The following is a 23,215-nucleotide window of genomic DNA, read 5'->3' on the forward strand; positions in this document are numbered from 1 at the left end:
GTCTCCATGTTCTCCATCCGAGAACATTTAATGGAGGGATGTCCAACCTGGGCAACTTTAAGACTTGTGGACTTCAACTCCCAGAATTCCCCAGCCAGTCATGCATCACTGAAGTCCACAAGTCTTAAAGTTGCCCCGCTTGGACATCCCTGATCTATTGCTTCAGGTGAGGCTAATGAATACGGACCTCCACACAGCACTCTGATACAGATCGGGTAAAAGGAAATTTGGAGGGTTTATGAGCAAGGATGATCAGCTCTGATAACCTGCAGTCTGCGGGGAAAAAAATCATTTTTCGTTCAATATTAGTGGAAATGAGGACAAGCAATCTAAGCAAGAGAATATTTTCAGACTAAGGCAAACCAACCTCAATTGACCTCTTTTTTCCTCTTGGTCTTTTACTGCAATTAGGACAGGCCCAGACTTAAAAATTCATCCGTATAAGTCATTGTACAGTGTATGGAAAACAGTGCGGCACTGGATAAAACTCTCAAAAACAACAACGATTAAAAAGGTTAACCATGGTTTAGTTTGGGGGAGATGTACAGAAGATTTATTTAATTTGGTTTCCTATTTCCTATTTACATTTCACTTTATCACATTCTACTTTGCTACTCTAGGATAACAAGTCACTCGATACAGAGACAGACCCATTATAGTAAAAAATGAAAATCTCATCATAGAACAGTAGTGCGGACATTACACTCCTGAAAAAGCCAGCTCGTATTTTTTTAAACACGCTAAAGTTCGGAAGGTTTGTTCATTTGAATTTAAGGAAGTCGAGAGATGCACTAATAGGATTCTAAAATTCTGATTAGTAGTCGTTTCGTAGTGTCCTGGACTGGACTTAATGCTTTGCTTTAAAAAAAAAAAAAAACCAAGACAAAAACACTGGTGAGAGGCAAGCAGCAGCAGAATTAAATCTCACAAAATTAAGATAAGCGACTTCCCTCGCACAACTCTTGACTAGTGATGCCACCCAACAAACTCTGAAGGACGTAAGAATAAATCACTGCACCCTTTTAAAGCCGTAGTTAGGTCACCCGTAGCTTTCATGCCATTTAAAATAAAATGGTTAAAAAACTAGTGTTATTTGGTGGGCTACCATGGACAGATAAGTGGGAAGCTGGCCAAAGGCGCGGGAGTCGGTAATATGGAAGGGACTGAAAGCCAAGCTTTGCCCGTCACCGGTGGAGGTGCTAATTGTCCAGGTTTAGGAAAGAGGTGATTGCTGCCAAGTCAGAGTCTGTGGAACTACTGCGGCCGGTGACGCTGCCAAGCTGGCTTCTGAGCAGAGGAAACGGACTCCACGCTTCGCCTGCGGCTTCTTCTAGGCGTAAGTTCCCCCGGTGATGAGCAACTCGTAAGCAGGATCCCGACTCCTCCTGCAGAGGACAACGCAGGCGCAGAGCATGCCCAGCAGCTGCGAGGGGGAAGAGAAGGAAACGGAGTACTGAGCAGCATGATTTAAATTAAGAATTGGTTTTTGGCAAGCTGACTGGGGACACAATGCAGATTGCAACCTACTTTGCTTCAGGACATCTGGGCTCTACCCTTGTTTGGTTCTGTAGCCTGGAATTACTTTTGCCCCTGCAAGACAAGCCCCCTTAAAAACAATCCTGAGTTTATTCTGTGGTTTTATTGAAAAGAAGGTGATGGGGTTGAGGGGTTGTTGTTTTTTTGCTTGTGTCTGCTCATCTAACGCTTTTTTCTTCTTCTTTTTTACAACAGTTGTAATGTCCTGACATTTGTGTGCTTTGTGTCCAAGGCACTATTTACACGGACCTTGAGAAAACACAGCTGAGCTATAAATCCTGGAAATAACCTCATGTCACATTTTTACAAGGTTGCAATTATATTTTTTTGTGCTCAAAAGCTGTAAACTGTCATCAAATATTAGCTGACCTAGCTGGAACGGCCTTAACTATTTGCAACTTTTCAAGGGGCGTTTATGCGTCCAAGCAGAGAAAATTAAGAGTTTTGTTTTTAATCTAAGTAGAAGAAACCAGAGAGTGCTGAACCCTACCTGAATAGCAGCAAATGCCAAGGCAGCCCAGATAACGTACATCATGATCTCCTGTAGCTTCTTTACCACCAACACTTTGCACCCCTGAAAAAACAAAAGAGTCTGTCAGTTGAGGAAACAATTTTTCAAGCTTATTAATGCTGCGTTCTAGAACAGCTGCAATCTCCCAACACTTTGATAGCCATGTAATTTATAAAATGTACATTTTATTGTATTTTTTTTTAATATGTATGAGGGCAGTAGTGGCAGTTGTTTCTAACTAAGCGTAGTAAAGGTAAATAAAAAAGAAATACAACATAATACAAAGGGAAAGACACACACAACATAAGCAGGTACTGGTAAATTATAATAATCAACGCAAGACATTTCCTAATACAATATAACAATAGAAAACAAATTTAATTACTGCCCCAACACAACATATAGGAACTATATTATATGCAGTACATTATAAGGGCGGCATTGTGGCCTAGTGGCGAAGATGCTCGCCTCTCACTCGGAAGGTTGAGAGTTTATTTATTTATTTATTTATTTATTTTATTTGATTTATATCCCGCCCTTCTCCCAACGGGACTCAGGGCGGTTCAATCCTAGGTCGTGGCAGAGGTTTCTATCCTGAGTTGGAAAGGAAAAAATATCTGCTACGAGCTCCACATGGCATCAGGAAGGGCATCCGGCCAGTAAACACTCAGCTCCATCCAGTTGCCCGGACCCTACTCCAAATTAAGGGATTACAAGGTCATAAAAGGCAGTTTTATTTGCAGTATATTATAAAAGGGCTGGAACAGTAGCAGAATGGTACGGACAACAGTGGAAAAATAGCACTAAGCGCTGCCTCTTATACAGAGTTTATAAATGTCTGAATTCTCCAAGGTGGGACAAAAATATTTTCAAAATGAAGTTCTCTAAAACAGGGGTCCCCAATCATGGCAACTTGAAGACTTGTGGACTTCAACTCCCAGAATTCCCCAGCCAGCTATGCTGGCTGGGGAATTCTGGGTGTTGAAGTCCACAAGTCTTCAAGTTGCCAAGATTGGGGACCCCTGCTCTAAAAGAATGAAGCCTATATAGAGAAGGCACGCCCAATCCATATAGAGATGACCACTTGATTTCTAATTAAACAGCAGGATCTTAATTAACAGAGCTACAATGGCATAGTTATCGTGCTGGATTTAAATGAAGATCTGGACTTGCACAAATCTCCTTCCAACATAAGCTTTTATCGACAATCCGGCAAAACGAAGACCAGACAGTAACCTCAGAATAAAGGTCAGCAGGACGAGCTAAGCTTCCCGTGCAGTTGCTGACGGAGGCCTTGCAACAGCTGAGGGGCACGCTGTGGTTTTTCGTTTCTTTGAACCAGGCGGTCGCTTCCCAGTCGGTGAAGTTGTGGATCCCACAGCAGTGCAGCTGCAACAGAATGCATCCAGAAAATGAAGTCATTTTTTTTTTTTGAGAACTCATGCAATACTTTTGCAACTTTTTAAGACACGTGGACTTCAACTTCCAGAATTCCTCAGCCAGCTAAATAAATAAACAACACCCCACCCACACACAATGTTTGGGGGCAGGAGGACCGCATCTCTCTTATTTGCAATTATATCTAATTCTGCCCAAACCACAGAGTCTTCTCCCTTTCCAAAATGATTCAGAACGTTGACAAAGGCTGGTTTCAAAACACACAGCGTCGTCTGGGAAATGTCACGTTTTGTCCCCCAGCAGCATTTCTGCAGGGTCTGTCATTATCACAGACGTTGCCCTCCATCCCTTTGAAGAATCCGCACATGGCAAGCCTTGTTTTCTCCCCCCCCACCCTTCAGATACCCACAAACAAGCAAGATCTTCCTCCAGGGAAAGAGGAGAGTATACTGTAACTCCCCAGCAATTTTAAAAGAGGGTTTAAAAATGTGTAAAACCAAATTAAACCGGAAATTAAGATTAATACTAAAATCTTAATAGATGCATTGTTTCATTAATAAATGGAATTTATTCCTTGCAGGCAGTCCTCGCTTAGAGACTACAATTGGGACAGGCAACTCTGTCGCCATGCACCAGGGAGGCTAAGTGGAAGTGACAGGCTTTACAATGTAATTTCCCATTTGGTTGTTAAGTGAGTCACTGCGGTCATAAAGCGAGACATCATGGAGCGGCGGCGGCTTGGGGCTTTACTTCTGCTTTCTCCATTAGGGGCTTGTCGCAAGCTGGCTAGAAACCATGCTAACGGTGACCATGTGACCACAGGATGTTGCGATGGCTGTAAGCGCAAGGTCGTTGCAAAGCTGTTGTTTTTAACACCATCACAACTTTGAAAGGTTGTTAAATGAGATAGCAAGCACAGCTCGTATCAGTACATGCAGCCTAAGCTGGCTTCCAGCCCCCAAATCTATACCCAATTCCCACTAAAATCTGGGCCTGGCCCATGCTGCTTCTGACTGCAGCAGAGAAGGGCGAAACACAAAGAAAGAGACACCAGCAAGAAGGGTGAAGAGAAAAGGTCAGGTTCCCTGAGGGCAGAAAAGGAAGGAAGGAAGGAAGCTTCCTTACACCATCTAGTAGCTGTGGTGTCATGGGAAGGGAGGGCCTGTACTGGAGGAAAACAATTTCTGCACCTTTGGCACCAACAGCTGTGTTTGTATTGACTCTTACCTGCCTCTGCACATAATCAATCGCCCGGCTGGCAGCATCCGGGTTTGTTCCGTTGTACGTGTCGTACACTTTCTTAATGCTGTGATCCACTTCGGCCTCCACCTGATAGAACAAACACAGGTTAAACTGTCTCTCTGTGGCCAGGAGGAGCCTGCTACCCCAGCCGGCCATCCAAACTGACCCAGTGCTTTGCAGAAAGGCTTTGTGTGGGGTTGGCTCTATAGGGCTTCTTGAATGCTATCATTTGTCTTCTTGAGATCTCCTCGCCAAGGTCTGTTTTCTGTATCCCACAAGTCTAGAGGGACAAATGGGTTGAATGCTGGGCATTTTCTCCTATCCATGTTGCTACATTTCTGAACCTGGTCAAAGTCTCTATGTTCCCAGACACCCTTACAAGCAGCAAAGTCCCCAAGGATTTATTTCAGAGCTTTAACAAACATTTTCTACAGGACTTTAAGACTTTAAAAAAAAAGGGAAGGAAAATCCGTATTTTTAACCCTTGTGTAAAGCATTCAACCGCTTGATTTGAAACATTATTGAACTCCGAGGAGTTTTGATTACTTCTCAAGAAGCACGTTGCTTTTAATTTAATCCAAGAACTTCCCACAATTTTGCTTCACAGAACCACAGCTGGTATCAAAGCTCGAATAAAGCTACCAGAGCTAATTATGTATCAGCACTTCAGAAGAGAGATAATTACCTTTGCCCTGTAGATGTAGCCCAGAACCACTACCACCACTTCTGTGATGAAAACCAACAAAAGGATGATCACAAACTGGAAGAAAGAAATAAAATTTATGTTCATTCACAAGCATAACGAAATATGCGCATTGCTATTGTTGGCTGTTGGTCCATTCCCTTCAGGTGAAGGGACAAAGGTAGACTCTGTAGCTGAACCATATCTTTCAATTTAAAAATGACACAGCAAGAGCAGGCTATAGCAATACCCAGGAAATCAGCGGGACGGGGAATAAGAACCAGGGATTTATCAGACTGCTTTTAGTTGAGCAGGAAGCCAGCGTGACAACATAAGAAGCTAAACTGCTCACCAGGTTCCTAATCGTCAATCGTCTGCCCAATTCCTTGCAGGGCCTTATTTCTGTGATTTTAACATGAATGAGCCTACACACCTCTTTTACAGGACCAAATTCTTAAGGTATTTGGAAGCATTTATGTATTGATCATCTAAAGAAACTGATAAAAACAGCTTTGCTTCTTGTTTTGCACAAGAACAACTTCAAAGGCTGACTAACTTGAGGGGGGGGAGAACAGCGCAGGACTGCTTACATTAATGTATAATGGGCTTTCTAGCATTTCAAATGGAGTTTTCTCCCCCCTGAGCTAGAGATACCTGAGTGGAATCCGATATGCCTTGTAGGCAGGCTGATGCTTTAGCCATTAATAAGGTGTTCGGTATCAGATGCATCTTTCTGCTGCTTTAACCAGGTTACAGTCTGCTGTAGGAGCTGACGGTGTGTATTTCAAAGAGGCCAAGCAAAAATGTACAAAGTCAGCTGGAAGGGGGTGTGTGTGAGTGCGTCCAGAGAAAGCCCATAAAACAGGAAATTGCTTCCTGATATTAAACTTACCGTGGCGAGGCCACAGCGGCTTTCCCGGATTGTGGCACAGCAGCCAATCAGACCGATGATAAATAAAAGTGTCCCCACCGCTATGATGACCACTGCAGGGATGAGCGTGTAGACATCTTCAAAGAAGTGATCGTAGTCATCGTAGGTGATGAAGACGTAAGCCCCCACATAGCACAGGATGCCTGCAGCAGCCTAGGAAACAAAGGAAAATAAGAAAAATAAAAGCCACTAAGAAGACCTCCTTGGTCTACCACAGGAGTAGGCAACCTCGGCTCTTTTATGACTCATGGACTTCAACTCCCAGAATTCCTGAGTCAGCATAGTTGACTCAGGAATTCTGGGAGTTGAAGTCCATGAGTCATAAAAGAGCCGAGGTTGCCTACCCCTGGTCTACCACTAAGGCTGACCCCAATTTTGTAAGCTAAAGTTTGGAAGAGGGGGATTGGGGGCAGGAGGGTTTTTATGTTATTCCATGCTTTGTAATTCGCATTACGCAATTCCAGTGGCAAGTACAGCCTGCTTAAAGTTACAAGACCTATCCTTTGAATTTGTATGAAGATGCCCTTAACAGATATGCCCGCATTTCATTTTTTCATTCAATATCAGTGGAAATAAGGACACACAACCGAAGCGTTCCTAATCTAACTACTGAGAAGGAACTTTTCAAACCAAGAAAAAACATCAACTGGCCCCTTTCCCCCCCCCTCTGCTTTTTACTGCAGCTAAGACAGGAGTAGACTTAAAATTCACATCACTAATCTATGGCTGTGAAAGTTGGACCGTAAGAAAGGCTGAGCGACAAAGAATGGAGGCCTTTGAACTCTGGTGCTGGAGAAGGCTCCTGCAAGTCCCCTGGACTGCAAGGAGATCAAACTGGTCAGTCCTAGAGGAGATCAACCTCGACTGCTCTTTAGAAGGCCAAATCCTGAAGTGGAAACTCAAGTACTTTGGCCACCTAATGAGAAGGAAGGACTCACTGGAGAAGAGCCTGATACTGGGAAAGATGGAGGGCAAGAGAAGAAGGGGACGACAGAGAATGAAGTGGCTGGATGGAGTCACTGAAGCAGGAGGCGTGAGCTTCAATGGACTCCAGAAGCTGGTAGAGGACAGGAAGGCCTGGAGTCCATGGGGTCGTGATGGGTCGGACACGACTTCGCAATTAACAACAACAACAATCTCAAAATATGTTTGGAGGGAAGCCACCCTCTTCTGTCCTGGGAAGGAATCAAAAGCACATGGCCACAGTCATGGGGATCTATTTGCAAAAAACCACATAAAAGCAGAAACATTTCATTTCCCTATATGGTAGAGATGTTTCAAGATTATGAGTTAAATCACCCCACCAACTTTTGTCCAAATGCTTATCGACGATCGGTGTGCATAAACTTGTACAAACTTGCATGTATAGTTCCAGAGTCAGATCCTGGACTAGGTTGGGAAAAACTGCTAGTTAAGCCTTAGATCTGTTGCCAATTACTCCAGATGTTCTTCAGATGGAGGAAAGTTGTGTTCGCACACATTATGCCACAACTTAATTATGGTTTATTGAATAAATCAACAGACTGGCACAAATACTCAACTATAAACAACTGTTTACGAGCTACAATCACTAAGTTCACACAACACAATACAGTAAGCCAAACTCAAAAGCCAAGCCCAATGTGTGCATTCTGTGTGAGCCAAATAAGGTACAACAGCTTCCGACATGTGGCGTCTAAGCAAGGATCAAAGATTAACTCAGCAATGATTCATCAGTCATAAATCAGTTGCTGAGGCTTTTAATCTCTCTATTTATAGTATTGTGACAGTAACATAAATGGAATGAACCTATTCCATGAGCACGAATTAATACAGCCAATAGTTTTTGTACACAGTCAACCAAGAAATTCAAATTTTTAGAGTGCATTTTAAGATCTTTCGGATTTGAGAGCCAGCCAAGAGATGGGGAATACTATAATTATTAACGGTTGCCTAGCAATGGAGCACAAAAATAGCTTGTTAATGGTATCATCTCCCTCATCATTAGAGATGCTGGATGGCGAAGAAAAAGGAAAGCCTAGAAAGATTCTGGCGCAGTCTCCTCTCTTCCTTCTGTACTTTAATGACATATCTGTATTTTTGCCATCACAGAGGAAGCCTCACTTAGATTATCAGGTCCTAATTTATTTAGGCACTAATTTGTTAGAATTCATTAGAAGAAAAAATAACTCACTGAATAACTTTATATAAATCAATACGCATTTAACAAAACATGATCTGTCTGACATCACCTCAACTAAAGAAGAGACAGAATCTGTGACTTTGCATTAAGGCAGTACTGTAATTAGAGCATCTTATGCAAGCTTTCATTTGTTTCTGCATACAGATTTTGTTTTCCTATTTTACAACTGGGCATAATGTATCCTACTCATGACAGCTCCTAGTTCTGTCTGTCTGAGCTACTTGAAGGATGTATTTGAAATTTTTTTAAAAAAATGTTCCTGAAGATGAATTCTTCTGGACATGACCAAAGGCTTAGCCAGGTCAGTATTCGGTTTTCCTTACGTGTCTGACCAGTTTTTGGAAAGCCAACACACAAAAGAGTCTTTCATCGACTTTCTCAGCAACTGGCATTCCAAAACACAACATTTTTGAACATCAGGACTGGAAAAAGAGGGTAGAAATGATCAACATCAGTCAGAACAGTTATCAAGTTACAAAGGCATTTCTCTCAAGAAAGGCCCACTTTGTTAAGGGCCGAGATAAAGTGCCCGAATACGTGGCAGCGGAGATGTGGAGCAAAATAAAAGAGAAAGGTATGCAGAGGGAGAGAGAGATCTTAACAATGCCCTTATTCTCTGCTGTGCTGGGTCACGTGGCTTTGTAATCTGAACTGAATCTTCAGCGCTACCAGGTTCCTGGATTGTACAAAGGAAACCACCTTCCAAGATGGTTATGCAATTCAAAACGGCTATGAAAGAGTATCTGGAGAAATGCCAAGATCGACACATTTACTGATGCATTTCAAGCAACTATGGCCCATTGTTCCCAATTAAGGACTCTCCAAAAACTGTGTTCAAATTACGTTTGGCGAGAACATTAGTAGCGGTTCTCAAGTTTCTATCTAGTAATAATTCATGGATTTGGAGCCCAATGAAACCTGTTTATCGATGCAGCCGTAGGCTTTAGTCTCGTGGTGAGCTGAGGTACATACATGTGACAGTATTTATATGTTTTTCTGGAAAACGGCCACTCAGAAGTGGTTCGGGTACAATTCAAATTTTGTTACATGCTATATGAAAACTAACTTGGCCATGTTTTAAAACCTATGTTCAACTCAAGTAAGGTCTTAGGCATGCTGACTGATGAAAAGCTAGGTGGGAAATACTTCCTTTGTGAAAAATAAAATAAAATCTTAGGTGATAAAAGGCTAGGAGGTGAAAACGCTTCCTTTATATTAACACATTTGTTAATATAAAGAGGAGTCCTATTGGATTACACTATCAAGACAAGTGAGTTTTTCCACAGCAGTTGAGCAAGAGACAGCTCCTTCTTAACCCACAAAAGCAAGACAGGAAACAACTGTTTGGCCATCCCAGCACCTGATAATTCAACATCATACAGGCTCTTGTGACTTCTTACAGCGGCTAACAGGCCTATCTGTGCTCCATTTCATTAATCTGCTTCTACAGTTGTCACACATTTCTATTACTTTTACAGAATTGTACATTCAGGCCATCATTACTCAAAAGAATAACAAGTTATAGAGATTCCTGCAGGGAAGCATTGTAAATCTTGTGGCATCTTATAAAGTCTTAATTTATTTTCACATACGTTTCTGCAGGTCCCAGTCCACTTCATTAGATACAAGGAAAAATTAGAATCTGTACATTTTAGCATTTATTGTTCTTTTATTTTCTTTTATCATATTTTGCCACAGTGACTTCTGTAAATCAAGGGATCTGAATCTTTATGTTTTTAATCAATTTCATTAGATATCTCTTAGTCCTATTACTTCTTCCACTTAGAAGCAGTTGAACTGTAATTGTAATGGCTGAATGATTCTAACAGTACTATATTTTCATTCAAAAGACTAGTTTTCACACAAACATTTTAGCAAGCTATGTGAAAAATTAGCAGCAGTAATTAGGTTTTAATGCAGTATTTTTTTTTCATAAACCCTTAACTGATACTGATGATGTGTGCCTGCTACTTCAAGCATTTCTAAGTTTCTCTGGGAATTATACCATATAATTCACTTCAGAAATATTAGAGTCACAGAAAATGAACTTAGAAAAATGCCCCCGTCATTGTTTTTCTAGTAAATAAACTACTCTGTGAAGGAAAATCTATATTATAGACCACTGTCTGTTTAACTATCCTCACAAAAATGTACCATTTAGCACTTTCAGGATGATTTAAGAACATCTAAAAGTACTTCCTGCTCATTGACTTATTTCTTAAAGCACAGCAAGCTGTGTTTTAACTTTTTATAGTATTAAACATTTGTTCAGCACATGAAATTTCATTTAGCTTATGACAATTCTGTCCAAAACCATCTCTGTGGTCTAAAAACAAAAAACAGAACAAATCAGAAAAATCACATGCGTTTCCACTTACAGTAATTGCTGAGTATGCAGTTACTTTGTTTTTTGCAAAACACACAAATCTTATTCGTAAGCCTTACCAAGAAGGCCAAAATTCCACAATCATACAAAAGAAATGTTTGGGTGTTTTATAATACTACCTTAAAATCTCAACGTTATCCCCATTATGGCTGGCTGGGGAATTCTGGAAATTGAAGTCCACAAGTCTTAAAATTGCCAAGGCTGGAGTATGTCACAAAAGTGATATCTAAACCAGGTTAATTACCTTTATCTGGTATACTTAGAACATAGTCCACGTTATGTTTAAAGAGAATTAAAAAAAAAATCTGTTCAGACTAATCGTATATAAGTGCATCATTAAGAATCAGGATGATGTAATGGTGATATGTTGAATTAAAAGGGCACCCAGTTTCAACGTCCCCTTCAATCATGGAAGATCCTAGCTAACTTTAGACCAGTCATTTTCACTCAGTCCAACCTACAAGGCTGTTACAGGGAAAAACTGGAGGAAGAGGTGATCTGTAGGTCACCTTGAAGTCCTGAAAATAACACAGAATAAAATGAAAATAATTAAGAGCCTCGTGAAGATAAAAGTAAGTTGCCATCAGAGTTCCTTTGCAGTTCTTTCACAGCATTTCAAAAGTGCAGTCAAAAAACTAGAAGACCAATCAGGGCTTTATCTGATATTTAGTTAATATACACATAAGGGATATATCTATATGGGAATAATCATTCATCACTGAAAAAGCTGGACATCAACTGTTTTAAAAAAACATGTAAGCATTACTCACAGCAATATTTTTGTTTGTATAGCATTAAGGCCCTCTTTGCCCCTTTCTAAGGTCTATTTTTAAAATAGCTGGGAGAATGAATCTAGAATGACAGGAATTAAATTCCAACTCATCAGCTCCAAAAGTCTGCACTGTGTTTATTTACTATCATGGTTTGAAGCTATGTTCTTTCAAGCAATCAGCTCTTGTGGCTCCCAAGTTCATAGCACGACGCTCTTCCTCTCTTCTATCCAGCTTAACTGCATTCTTGCTGTACTAACATGCACGCACCATTTTAATATGCTCTACAAATGCAGAACATTTCAAATTATTTTGAAATATCAAGGAACAAACTGAAATTTGACTGTAAGGAGCTCATGTAAGCGGCAGAGATGGCCATCCTTGAGAAATGTGGTCTGTGCTGGCCCTTCATCCATTCATATTTCTCTAGGCTGGGATTAACCCCAGAGGTTATCTGTTGCTAAGCAACCATGGTGGGTTCCTGGTCTCTAAACTGAGGGAAGAAAAGCTGGAGCAAAGATGTGAAGCTAGATGGGAGAGGCCCAGATGGATTTACAGGAGGGGATCAGCTTTCCTTGCCAGCTTTGATAGCACTATTTACTATTCAACCTTACTTCTCCGTTCGTTATATACAGGGTTCCTCTAAAATGGCAAGGAAATTAGGAAATGAGATTCATACAAACAGTATAGCTCACAGCAGTATCTTCGGCATAGTGTAAAGTTCAAATGGCATCACTAACTAGGAGAAAATTTACTCTTGTGACCTCATACATAGCAATTTTCAATTACTTGCTCTTTAGCAATTTCTGTGATCTTCTACATGCAGCACAAACATAGCCCTGTTAGTCTATGGTCACAAAAAATCAGGAGTCTGGCTGATTTCAAACTAACACATTTTATTAAAAGGCATCGGCTTCTATGATATGCAGCTCACACTATCGGTCTATGCATCCAATGAAGTCAGCTGCAGCTTTTAAAAACTTATACTATTTAATAAAAGGTGCTACCAGACTTCTGAATGAGGGGTCCTTGGTGCCCTCTGATCTTGGTTGTTTTCTTGCAGACATTTCATTACCCAAACTAGTGCTCTGATGAAGTTACCTAGTTTGGGTAATGAAACATCTGCAAGAAAACTATCATGCTCAGAGGGCACCGAGGACCCCTCCTTTCAATCCTGAGCTACAAATATTCTCCCTTATTGAGACTTCTGAATTTTCCTTCCAGAATAACAAAGAGCCATTTAGGCGATCAAGGCAACCCCCCCCCCCAAACTCCACACTGCAGGACTCTAAATTAAATCCTCCCTGAGTGATGGCTGTCTAGCTGCCACAATGAAAGGAGCCCCAGAATAAAAGGCAGCCTTTTGAGTCTTTCCATTCTCTTTCATCTCCTTCCACCCCCTTGCCAACCATGCCCAGATTGGCCAAGACCAGATTAAAGCCCGAGACGGCTGATCTACTTTAAGGATGAACTGAATGCAGGGCTAAGGACGCCTGCAGCCTTAATAAGGCTTTCAGCCCAGTGGAAACCCTGCTCTTAAAAGCAGACAAAGGCCTGAGGGTGACACAACAAAGAAAAGAGGTATTGTCTTTTTTTTTTTGTCCTTGGTCCAATTCCCAAATCACATCTGAGCTCAGCATTTTGGAGCAGGCAGATCCTTTGGGTTACTTCCTGTAATAAATTGAGGTTTGCTCATCAGACCCTCCTGCTCCCATTTTCTGTGACTCCCATTCCAGAGACAGTATCCCATGTTTTTTTTTTCGGGGGGGGGGGGGGTTTAAAAGCTTTGCCAGAATCACAGGGTAATAAGTATGGGGGATGCTCATCTTGCCTCCCCCTAAGGAGGTGGGGGTACCCTTTATTTCTTTATGGCATTGCCCAACAGGGACAAGATTCAAAGCAGTAATCAAATGAAACAACGATTTATCCATCCATCCATCCATGACTTGGGATGGGTCTCCAACTGCCTCGGGAAGAGGCGTATCCCAAAAATAAGAATAATTTTATGAAGTTTGTGTGTCAACCACCAATTTGCAGTCCAGGCAGCTCTCTCTCTCTCTCTCTCTCCCCAAATCCTGTAAACTTAGCACTGATGGCCTGGACACGTTATTCATTTTCTTTACTTAAAACATGGCTGCAGCCCATTCTTATCTTGTCTATAAATAGAGAGACGGGTCAACTCTGTGCGGCCCATTACCAGCAAAGCTATAATCACCCGGAAACAATTAAGTTAAAAAAAAAAAAGGAAAAACCTGGCACCTCCCCCCACTTTCCTAGGTCGGAGGGGGTCAAAAGAGGGCATTAAGAAGAGTCAAACCCCCCTTCCTGTGCGACTCTCAGGGGACCCCCCCCCAAGGTAATACCTTCTTTCATCCCTCCCAGTCCCCCACCCGAACATTTATTTACTTAAAAACCTAGGGGAAGCCCCCTCCCTTTAAAGAAAGCCAATTCCGTGCAGCTCACAACCAGCCCCCCCCGCCCACCACAGAAACCCAGCAAGGATGAGCTCAAAAGGGAAAAACCTGGCACCACCCCTTTCCTGGGGGGGGCGGGGACTGAGGGGATGAAAGGGGGAATGAAGAAGGCTCACCCCCCCCTTACGGGACCCTCAAGAGGACCCTCCTCTCTCCCCCCTCCCCTTAAGGGAGGACTCCGGGCCTGGTCCCCCCCCTCCCCGTCAGGAAAGAGCGGGGTATGGGGGGGTCTCCCCCGGACTCCCCGGCCCTAAACCCTCCGAAGGCGGGAAGGAGAAGCCGAGAAGGGACCCCCGGGCGGGGAGAGGGACGAGGCCGCACCCCCCGCCACCTCAGGCGCGGGCTCGAGCGAGGCCTGGTCCCCGCAAGGGGGCGAGGGCGGAAAGGAAGGGGGGCCCCTCGCGAGCTCCCCGGGCCGCCTACCCAGAAAATGAGGTTGAGGAAGACGAGGACGGTCTTGGAGGAGGTGATGCCGCACTGCCCCATGGCCGCCGCCGTCCCGCGGCCTCCCGCCCCGCTCGGGCCGCCTCAGCCGCCTCAGCCGCCGCCGCCGCTCTCAAGCTCCACCCCTGCCCAGGACCCGGATGGAGGCGGAGCCGCTTCAGGAGTGGGGGGGGAATGGAGGAGAGCAGGGACTTAAAAATGGCCGCCGGCCTCGTCACGTGACGGCGGCCCAGCTTGCGAGGCGAAGGGCGGGCCCGTCTGCATCTCCCACGTGATGCGGAGGGCTGCTGGGAATTGTAGTCCGGCCGAATGGAAGCCCCTTTGAGCCCGGATAGGTTTGGGATTTACAACGCCCAGCATTCCAAGCTGGAATAAGATTTGGGTTCTTTTATTATTATTATTATTTTTCCAATTCCCTGGGGAGTTTTGCGAAGCTGGGTTGTGGCTGCAGTATTGCTGCGGGGGAGAAAGAGTGATATAATAATAATAATAATAATAAAGTTGGAAGGGAGCTCGGAGGTCATCTAGTCCAACCCCCTGCTCAGGCAGGGGTGTCAAACTCAATTTCACTGAGGGCCGCATCAGCATTGCAGTTGCCCTGGGGGGGGCAGGTGGGTGTGGCCAGAGTGGGTGCAGGCTACTGGATGGGTGTGGATGGAGTGGGTGTGGCCTACTGGGTGGGTGTGCCCAGTTCTACATCTTTCACATCAAGGGTGCCTATGGGGGCCTGGGCAGGAGTGGGACAGATCTGAGGGTCTCTGGCAGAAGGGGATGGGACCGGGGCAAGTGCCAAGGCATGGTCCACCGGGGCAAGTGCCAAGATGGCCACCACAAAATTGTACATTGGCTCCCTCCCGGCCGGCCTGCGCCAGGGCCAATGCAGCGGGGGCCATTCCCTCACTGTTTCCAGGATGGCTTCGCGGGCCCCATGAAACCACTTTGCGGGCTGCATCCGGCCCCCGGGCCTTGTGTTTGACATGTCTGCCCTATAACATTTCAGACAAATGGCTGTCCAGTCTCTTCTTAAAAACTTCCAGTGTTGGAGCATTCACTGCTTCTGGAGGCAAGTTGTTCCACTGGTTAATTGTTCTCACTGTCATAAACTAGGCTTACAGCTACACAGCCAAGCTTAAGAGGTCAGCTCAGGAAGGGTATCTTAGGCAGCAAACCCTGTTATGAAACTAACAGGCGGTTTCCATGCCGTGGGTGAACTCGGCTTGTGATTTGGTCTGTAGGTGCTGGAAATGTCGACTACAGATAAGACACCCCGTGGAATAAAAAGTGGCTGTGATCTAAGGCCCCACAAAAATGAAAGAAAGTAGGATCTGATTGTACTTAAGGTCACGGTGGCCAAAATCGAATGCTTTCATGCCCTGATTTTTATTCCAAATGATAGCCTTTTTATTCAAACTGCCCCTTTCGAAGCTCATGAAAGGAATATTCAGTGTCAAAAAAAAGAAGACAGGTTATTTTTACACGGAGGGCCCCTAGACCAGTGGTTCTCAACCTTTTTAATGCCGTGACCCCAACCGGTCGTAAGTTGAGGACTAAACCGGTCGTAAGTCGAGGACTACCCAACCGGTCGTAAGTCGAGGACTTTCCCTGCCCGGGAGCGCCACGCATGCGTGGTTCCGCCCCCTGCGCCGGCCGAGGCGTAGCTGGCAAGCGGCAGAGACGGAGCAGGCCGACCACCAGCTGGCCCAGCCCAAGGGAGGTAAGGCACCCGCCAGAAAAGGGGGAAAAAATGGCAGACAAACAAAATGGTGGACAAAAAAAATGGCGGACAGCCTTGCTTGGCGACCCCCATGAAATGGTCCATCGACCCCAAATGGGGTCCCGACCCACAGGTTGAGAACCACTGCCCTAGACTGATGCACACAGGTTTGTGAAGGTTGCTACTTTGTGAAACGATCTTTGTGTAATGAAAAGAATAATGCACAGGGTGGAATTTGAGAGAATTCTTGGCTTCGGCCCTTTTGGAAAGGGTTGTTTGGAGAAGGCTAGCTACAATTTGATCTGTTGCCATCCCAGGAGGGGATAAACTGGGAAAAGAGTAATTTTTTCCCCCACCCACCCCACAGGGGAGGAGGCATTACATTAGATCTGCCAAGGAGAAAATCAGTTCACAGCACTGGATGCCAAGATTCCCTCTGGCTTTTCGTTTTGTTTTTTTCAAGGGGCTTGACTGCATCTAGAATATCTCGGAGGGGATAATCCCACTCTTCCACTTTGATGGATTATTTCCTGAGTACAACAGAATTTAAATGAAATGGTGTACAGGAAAAGAAGCCTTGTAGTGGAGAAGAATATATATTTTTTTAACAACCGAGTCATGTAATTAACATTTATCACAAAGAGGCAAGGCACAACACACCTCAACAGCACAGATCTGCCAACTTAAATGTCCTGGGTGTTAAATGAATGAGGTTTTCTTTTTTAAAAAAATTTGTCCAGGAGTTGCTTAAATCCTCTTCTTTGGTATTAAAACAAATCTAAGATGGATTTTGGGTGCAAAGGGGAAAGTAAACAACTCCACCCTATTGAAGCTGATTAATCCATCTTCTGATTTGCCACAGAGGTCAAATAGTTGCATGGAAACGGGCTTTTCTGGCTAGTTAGCCCGTTAACTGGTGTTCCGCCTTGCAATTCCCTCTGGATTTCCATTTAACTATTGGAACGTGGGGATGTTGAATTGAGACTGCTCTCCTGCTAGGATGGCTGAGCTCAAATGTCAAGGGGTTAAATAGAAGGCTTGCCAATTTTTCTGAAGCTGCTCCTGCTATAAAAGTGAAACCAGCGCAATTCTTTCTCCAACCTGCAAAACAGGTTAGCTGACTGATGGTATCAAAAGCTGTCGAGAGAGACAGGGGTACCTGCTACAGTTTACCACCCTCCGAATACAGTCTGGCTTTAGATCTGATTCCCGATCACTAATGGGATAATATTGATGTGTAAACCCACCCGTGGTTTCTTTATTCAGGAAAACAAGGCTTAAAAAAAGAGAGAACATTTTACCTTCACAGCTTCCACCTGTGATGTATGTTTGTCCCACAAATTCTACTTCCAAACTTAAATTTATTCACTGGATAATTTTATCTCCCGTTTATTTCAATCTGGATTTCAGGAATCGAATGATTTATAAACACGAAAGGTGTGCGTGTGGGGGATATAGCGTATAGTCTGTGTTTTAATTACTTCTGACAGATTTGAGCAAGTGATTATGCGATAATCTGATTACAAGAGGTAGCTGACATTTAAATAAAAGAGGAATAGGATGTACTCTTCTGTCAAGAATGCAGAGGCAGAATTTGAAATACAGCTTGTATGAAGCAATTCACAGGCTGCTGTATATGGTGTTGACAATAAAAGTTGACAAGTTAAAAAATGAAAACAGGAAAGTATCCTGTTGCAAGACTTCCCATTAGTTAAGACTTTTAGCTGCTTCACCCATTTTTCTAAGGAAAAAAATACGTCATGAGTCAATGCTACAAGATGTGTTTTGTTTGGTTTAAAGCTCGGATCTTAGGCTTTCTTAATATTATTTACCATATTACAAGCAGAGCAAAAGTCATAGCAGATGCATTCTCTGAAAAATATCTGCTGGGTTATAAGGACCCTGAATTAAATATTAATAAAGAATGGAGATATTTTCATATACTGTATGTATACAGTATATATGTATGCCTATGTGCTGGAAAAAAGTATACTTCTTTCTGTAGGAATGAAGCCTTCCAAGATTGCAAAGCTGTTTGCAATTTTCAATGCTCTATTAATCTGTGCAAAAATGGGTAAGGAAGGGCAGAAGGCTGCAGTTAAAAATATAGAACAAAAATCAAACTTCCCAACAGGGAAATATAACAAATGTCAATAATGAAGGCTAACAAAAGGAACAGAGATTAATTGAGCAAGTTAACAAGATAGTAACAGGGAAAAAATACTTCTGTTTTAAGTTCATACACAATACAGAAGAAAAATGTGTGGTGGGGCAGAGATTTGTCCTTCTGCGTCCTCTAGATGGCACCCTGTCAATACATTTGGAAGGAACGTGATTTTTTTTTTTTGAAAAGCAAAACAAATCACAACAGCAGCTATATTTTAATACCCGTAAAAGAAATCTTGCCTAACTACGTATTGGATTATGGTTTGAATGAGTTGCCTTTTCTTTTCAACAGGTAGAAATAGAGAACAGGAAAACCATTAGTACTAATTGGTGATGAAGCTGAAATTATGTTTCCTCCTGAATTGAGGTGCGTATTACGATCCTTGCTTGAATTAATCACTGGTGTCATTAAGCCTTTCCTCTCTTGCTTTCTCCAGCATGGTGGTAATATGTATAACAGCAGTGCGGTGTTTTTCAAATTTGGCAAGTTTTAAGATGTATGGGCTTCAATTCCCAGAATTCCCCAGCCAGCATGATTACTTTTCCTTTGCTTCGATTTATTTTTCTTCTTCTCCTCAGGAAAAAAAAAGTGAGCAAAAAATGCTAAGTTTAAAATCTCACCCCGTGGATCAAAAACGGGTGCAACCTAGATATGTCAAAATGAGAAGAGATGCTGCACAACTATGGGGAACAGGGGAAGCTTCATCCTTTAAATCTGATCTGCTTGACTAGTTCCTTATGCCACACATTTTAGCATTTCCCAGGGAGGTTTCATAGCTGTGAGATGCCTGGGAAATTCTCTGCAAGGAACACCCTCGACTCGGGTCTGTTACATTTTGAAGGGCCAGGCTGAGATTTTTTTTTTTTTTAAAGAGGGTTCTGTCACATAAAAGGGGTCTATGTCAGTTTGCTGCCATGGTCAACTCACCACAGCCAAACTTGCTGCGGGACAAGAGTTATACTAATATCAAAAAAATGGTGGAATAGAATCATTAGTGAATGGATGCAAAAGGAGGGGCAGAATGAATGAAACAAACGTGAATGACAAAAATTAAAATACACTTTTTGTTTGAAATAATTGAATTGTTAAATTGTACCATGGTGAGTTGTCCTGTGGCAAATTGGCCATGGCGAGTTGAGGGCAGCGAGCTGTCCCATGCCACACAAAAGGACATCTGGGTTGAGGAAACAGGATATGAAGAGAAGTTCTTAGTATCTTTTACTAAGGAATCCTTAAAAGAAGAGGGCTTCCCAGCAGTATTTAAATTCCTTTATATTGAAAGCATCGAGATAAGAAAATGAAAGAAATGGTATGCCTGGATTTTTCAGTGTAATAAAACTGGTTTATTTACATAATAACATGTATGTCACAGAGTACACTGCAAAGTACCACAGCAAAGTGTAACTGCCGTCTGAACACAGAAAAGGTATAAGGTAGCTATAAGAATGGATAAATATAAATATGATGAAGCACCCGACAGAGCAATGCAGTGAACTCCAAATACAATGATCTGCTGAGGGGCAGAGTCTTACACACACACACACCCATCATCTTGAGGCACTGGAAAAGGAATATCATATAAAACTGTATCTGAATAAGAATTTTTGACTTAAAATATTTTGTCTTCCCAATAAAAAGTAAAATAGATCTTTCCGCATACTGCTCATCATAATTAAATCTTTTTTTTTTTAAATCACACACAGAGAACCACCTCAGGACAAAAAAAACCTTTCTAAGTCTGAATTCAAGTCATCAAATGGTACGTTGGAAACATCATTTTGGAATAAGCCCGTCCTCATCATTAACAATATGTACCAAACTGCAGGCTGGTAGAGGAATTTGCTCTAGAGGAGACCTTCCCCAGCCTGAGGCCTCTAGCTTGGTTGGGAGTACAAATCTGCAGATTTCCCAGCCCGCAGCGCCAGCATCTCTGAGCATCAGATTGAGGAAAGTTCAGCTGATTTCTGGAGGTGCCTATTCCAAACGCCTGGAAAGAGAGGCCTACTATGTGAATTTTTAAAATTCAAGAAACGTATATTCAAATACATAATACACTTAGCATAAAAACAAATTGGATTATGCTTGTAGTTCAGTAGAATTCATTTATAAAAATATAGACACTCAACAATTTCCTTCCATTATTAAAATATATATCAAACTTTCTAATTCCGAGACTAGAGGAACAGTCAAGGAACTGGAAGCAGGATCCGTGCAAGCTAAAGGAAGCGCTCTGGAACAAGCTAAACCGACAGTTTTCCCCTTCGATTCAACCTTGCTTCAGCATTGTAGCAAACAGCGTTCCAACAAAAAGTTGGATGGAAAGGGAAATGCTATGGGAGAATTTCATTAGGAATTAATAATTTTCAATAAAGTTCCTGGATATAGGGATGGCAATCCTACAAATAGTTAAGTGTAGCTCCAATCAGTGAAAACACAGGTTTAGGAACAATTTAACTCTGTCAAGGATTCACAATGCACTTCTAAGTACATCCATTTGTATGATGAGACCAAACAAGGGAATTTCCCTCCTAGGCTTCACCCCCCCCTCCCCTTCATTCAATTGTGTTTCAGAGACTTGTCTGGACAAGTCCCCACAGTTTTCTTGGCAAGGTTTTTCAGACTGGTTTGCTAACTGCCCCCTTCCTGGGACTGAGAATGACTGGCCCAAGGTCACTCAGTTGACTTTATACCTAAGACGAGACTCGAACTCACTTTCTTACAATTTCTTGCCTGATGCCTTTAACCACTAGGCCAAATTGGCTCCCCCAGTTCTTTTACCAAACATTAAATTATGCTACTCTGAAACAACTGGACAGAGGCCTTGCTGTTTTTTTAGGCCTATATACAATAGCAGTATCTTGAATATAGAATGGATATTAATCAGAAGTTCCCTTGTTGCATCTACAGTTAGTCTTCGACTTACAAATTCATTTAGTGACCGTTCAAAGTTACAACAGCACTGAAAAAAGTGATTTATAACCGTTTTTCATAGTTACAACCTTTGCATCCTCATGATCATGTGATCAAAATTCAGATGCTTGGCAACTGGTTCACATTTCTGACGGGCTGCAGTGTCCCAGGGTCATGTGCTGCCCTGTTGCGACCTTCTGACAGGCAAAGTCAGTGGGGAAGCCGGATTCACTTAACAGCCGTGTTACTAACTTAACAACTGCAGCGATTCACTTATTAACAGTGGCAAGGAAGGTTGTAAAATGGGGCAGAACCCACTTAACAAATGTCTCATTTAACAACAGAAATGTTGGGCTCAGTTGTGGTTGTTAAGTCAAGGACTACCTGTATTTTAAATGTGTAAACCAACTTGCAAAAATGTGTGCTATTATTAAAGGCACAGTAGTTATAGGGCGGGGGAAGAGAGGCTACAGTATTTCCATGTTCAGTTCTCTACTTCCAGGACTACATCTGTTCCTTTATAAGGAAGGTGTTTTGGGGAGGGCTGGAGTGGTAGATAGCAGCTAAGAACAAAGCCATTTAGAAACAATTCTGCTCTTGCGTGGCCGGAGAGCCATTTCTTGACCAGGCTAGCACATTTTTTCTAAAACTAATATCATGCTGGCCACAGATTCTGGGATCTGGCATCAAGTTGCGGAAGGCTCTGCTTGAACAGGGCAACAGGCTGGGAGACATAAAAATTGCTATATAATTAATCACTTGAGGCAGACCGTAAGCCTCATTAAACACATTTCAGGAAGGGGACCATTCAGACCTTTTTAATATTGAAAAAAGGTGCTAATGACTCCAAGATTTCTCCTTCGTGCTTCTTGTGAATATTTTCTTATTCTTCTGAATAAGAAAATTGCCACTTCTCTGAATTTTGCTGCTCTCCACATTTTAGATTTTGCAGCACTGTGTAAGGTAGATAAATATGGCTGATCTGTCTCTTAACAGCATTAGCAGTAGTTCGTCTTCCCTATTGGTTATCATTTGAAAAATGTAAGAATTTTCCCAGTTTTACTTTGTCTAGATAATTTTAAAGCTGTGTCTTGTTTTATTCTATAGAAATTGCAGATTTGGAAGATGTTATTATTTCATTTTCATTTTCAATAATGTCAATAGAACTCTTAAATTTACATAACCAAATAGTGCTCTTGGTGAGATTGTTAGTTCCTATGCAGAACAGGTAATTTTATTCTCTTTTCTTTAATATAGACTTTATTATTAAATTGGTAGTGGCACTGGGCAATTCCCATCACAGAATTCTCCTCTTAGTAGCTTTATATCTGTGACGAGGCAATGTTCTTACCCCAGAAAAGATTAATGACACTAAATGTTCCAGGGTGTACTGTATTCAAATATTTAAATTTAAAGTGAATTTCAGAGAATTTTTGTTTGCCATTAGAAAAATTGTATATATTGTGCTAACATAAATTTAGCAGCAGCTTTCCAAAAAAATATATTTACAATTTGTAAATATATCTATGTAAGAAAAATATCTATTTACAGTCAGTATGGCTATTTGAAAATTACAATCCCTTGCACTCCATTAATACATGTATTTAAAGTATAGTAAAAGTATGTTTGTATTTGTTAATGTTTTTATAAAAACAAGGAAGAATTTCATTTTGTTCAGAAATGATACTGCAACATTTTGTATCAGTTTGGACTGGCTAAACTCTTAAATGGCAGATATCTATATGAGAATTGGGTTTCAATAGGATTGTTTGCAAAAGCAGTCCCAGGGTCCACCAAATGTGGAAGCTTCAGCTATATTGCATCTTTATGTATCCCTCTGCATCTCCCTCTCCCTCTCCCTCTCTCAC

The 23,215-nt window shown here is 42.2% G+C and overlaps 1 protein-coding gene across 1 annotated transcript; it reads right to left on the reverse strand.

Annotated features, from left to right (window-relative positions):
• Nucleotides 1-525: 525 nt before the first annotated feature.
• On the reverse strand, nt 526-14,609 carry TSPAN3 (tetraspanin 3). The gene is made up of 7 exons (XM_015817986.1): nt 14,536-14,609; nt 6,262-6,453; nt 5,373-5,447; nt 4,673-4,774; nt 3,284-3,436; nt 2,027-2,110; nt 526-1,423 (listed from the first exon to the last, which is right to left on the reverse strand). The coding sequence occupies exons 1-7, from the start codon at nt 14,596-14,598 to the stop codon at nt 1,331-1,333; spliced, it is 762 nt and encodes a 253-aa protein (XP_015673472.1). The 5' UTR covers nt 14,599-14,609; the 3' UTR covers nt 526-1,330.
• Nucleotides 14,610-23,215: the final 8,606 nt, after the last annotated feature.

The sequence above is a fragment of the Protobothrops mucrosquamatus genome, unplaced genomic scaffold (genome assembly GCF_001527695.2).
Source record: "Protobothrops mucrosquamatus isolate PMUCROS unplaced genomic scaffold, P.Mucros_1.0 scaffold660, whole genome shotgun sequence".
Classification (NCBI taxonomy): Eukaryota; Metazoa; Chordata; class Lepidosauria; order Squamata; family Viperidae; genus Protobothrops; species Protobothrops mucrosquamatus.

Bases quoted from the DNA above. Each gene is read 5' to 3' on its own strand.
- TSPAN3 (XM_015817986.1), bottom strand. From the start codon at position 14,598: ATGGGGCAGTGCGGCATCACCTCCTCCAAGACCGTCCTCGTCTTCCTC. The intron at 6,454-14,535 runs GTAGGCGGCCCG...TTTGTTTCCTAG, and splicing joins TCCTCAACCTCATTTTCTGG to GCTGCTGCAGGCATCCTGTG. The intron at 3,437-4,672 runs GTAAGAGTCAAT...ATTCTGTTGCAG, and splicing joins TTGATTATGTGCAGAGGCAG to CTGCACTGCTGTGGGATCCA.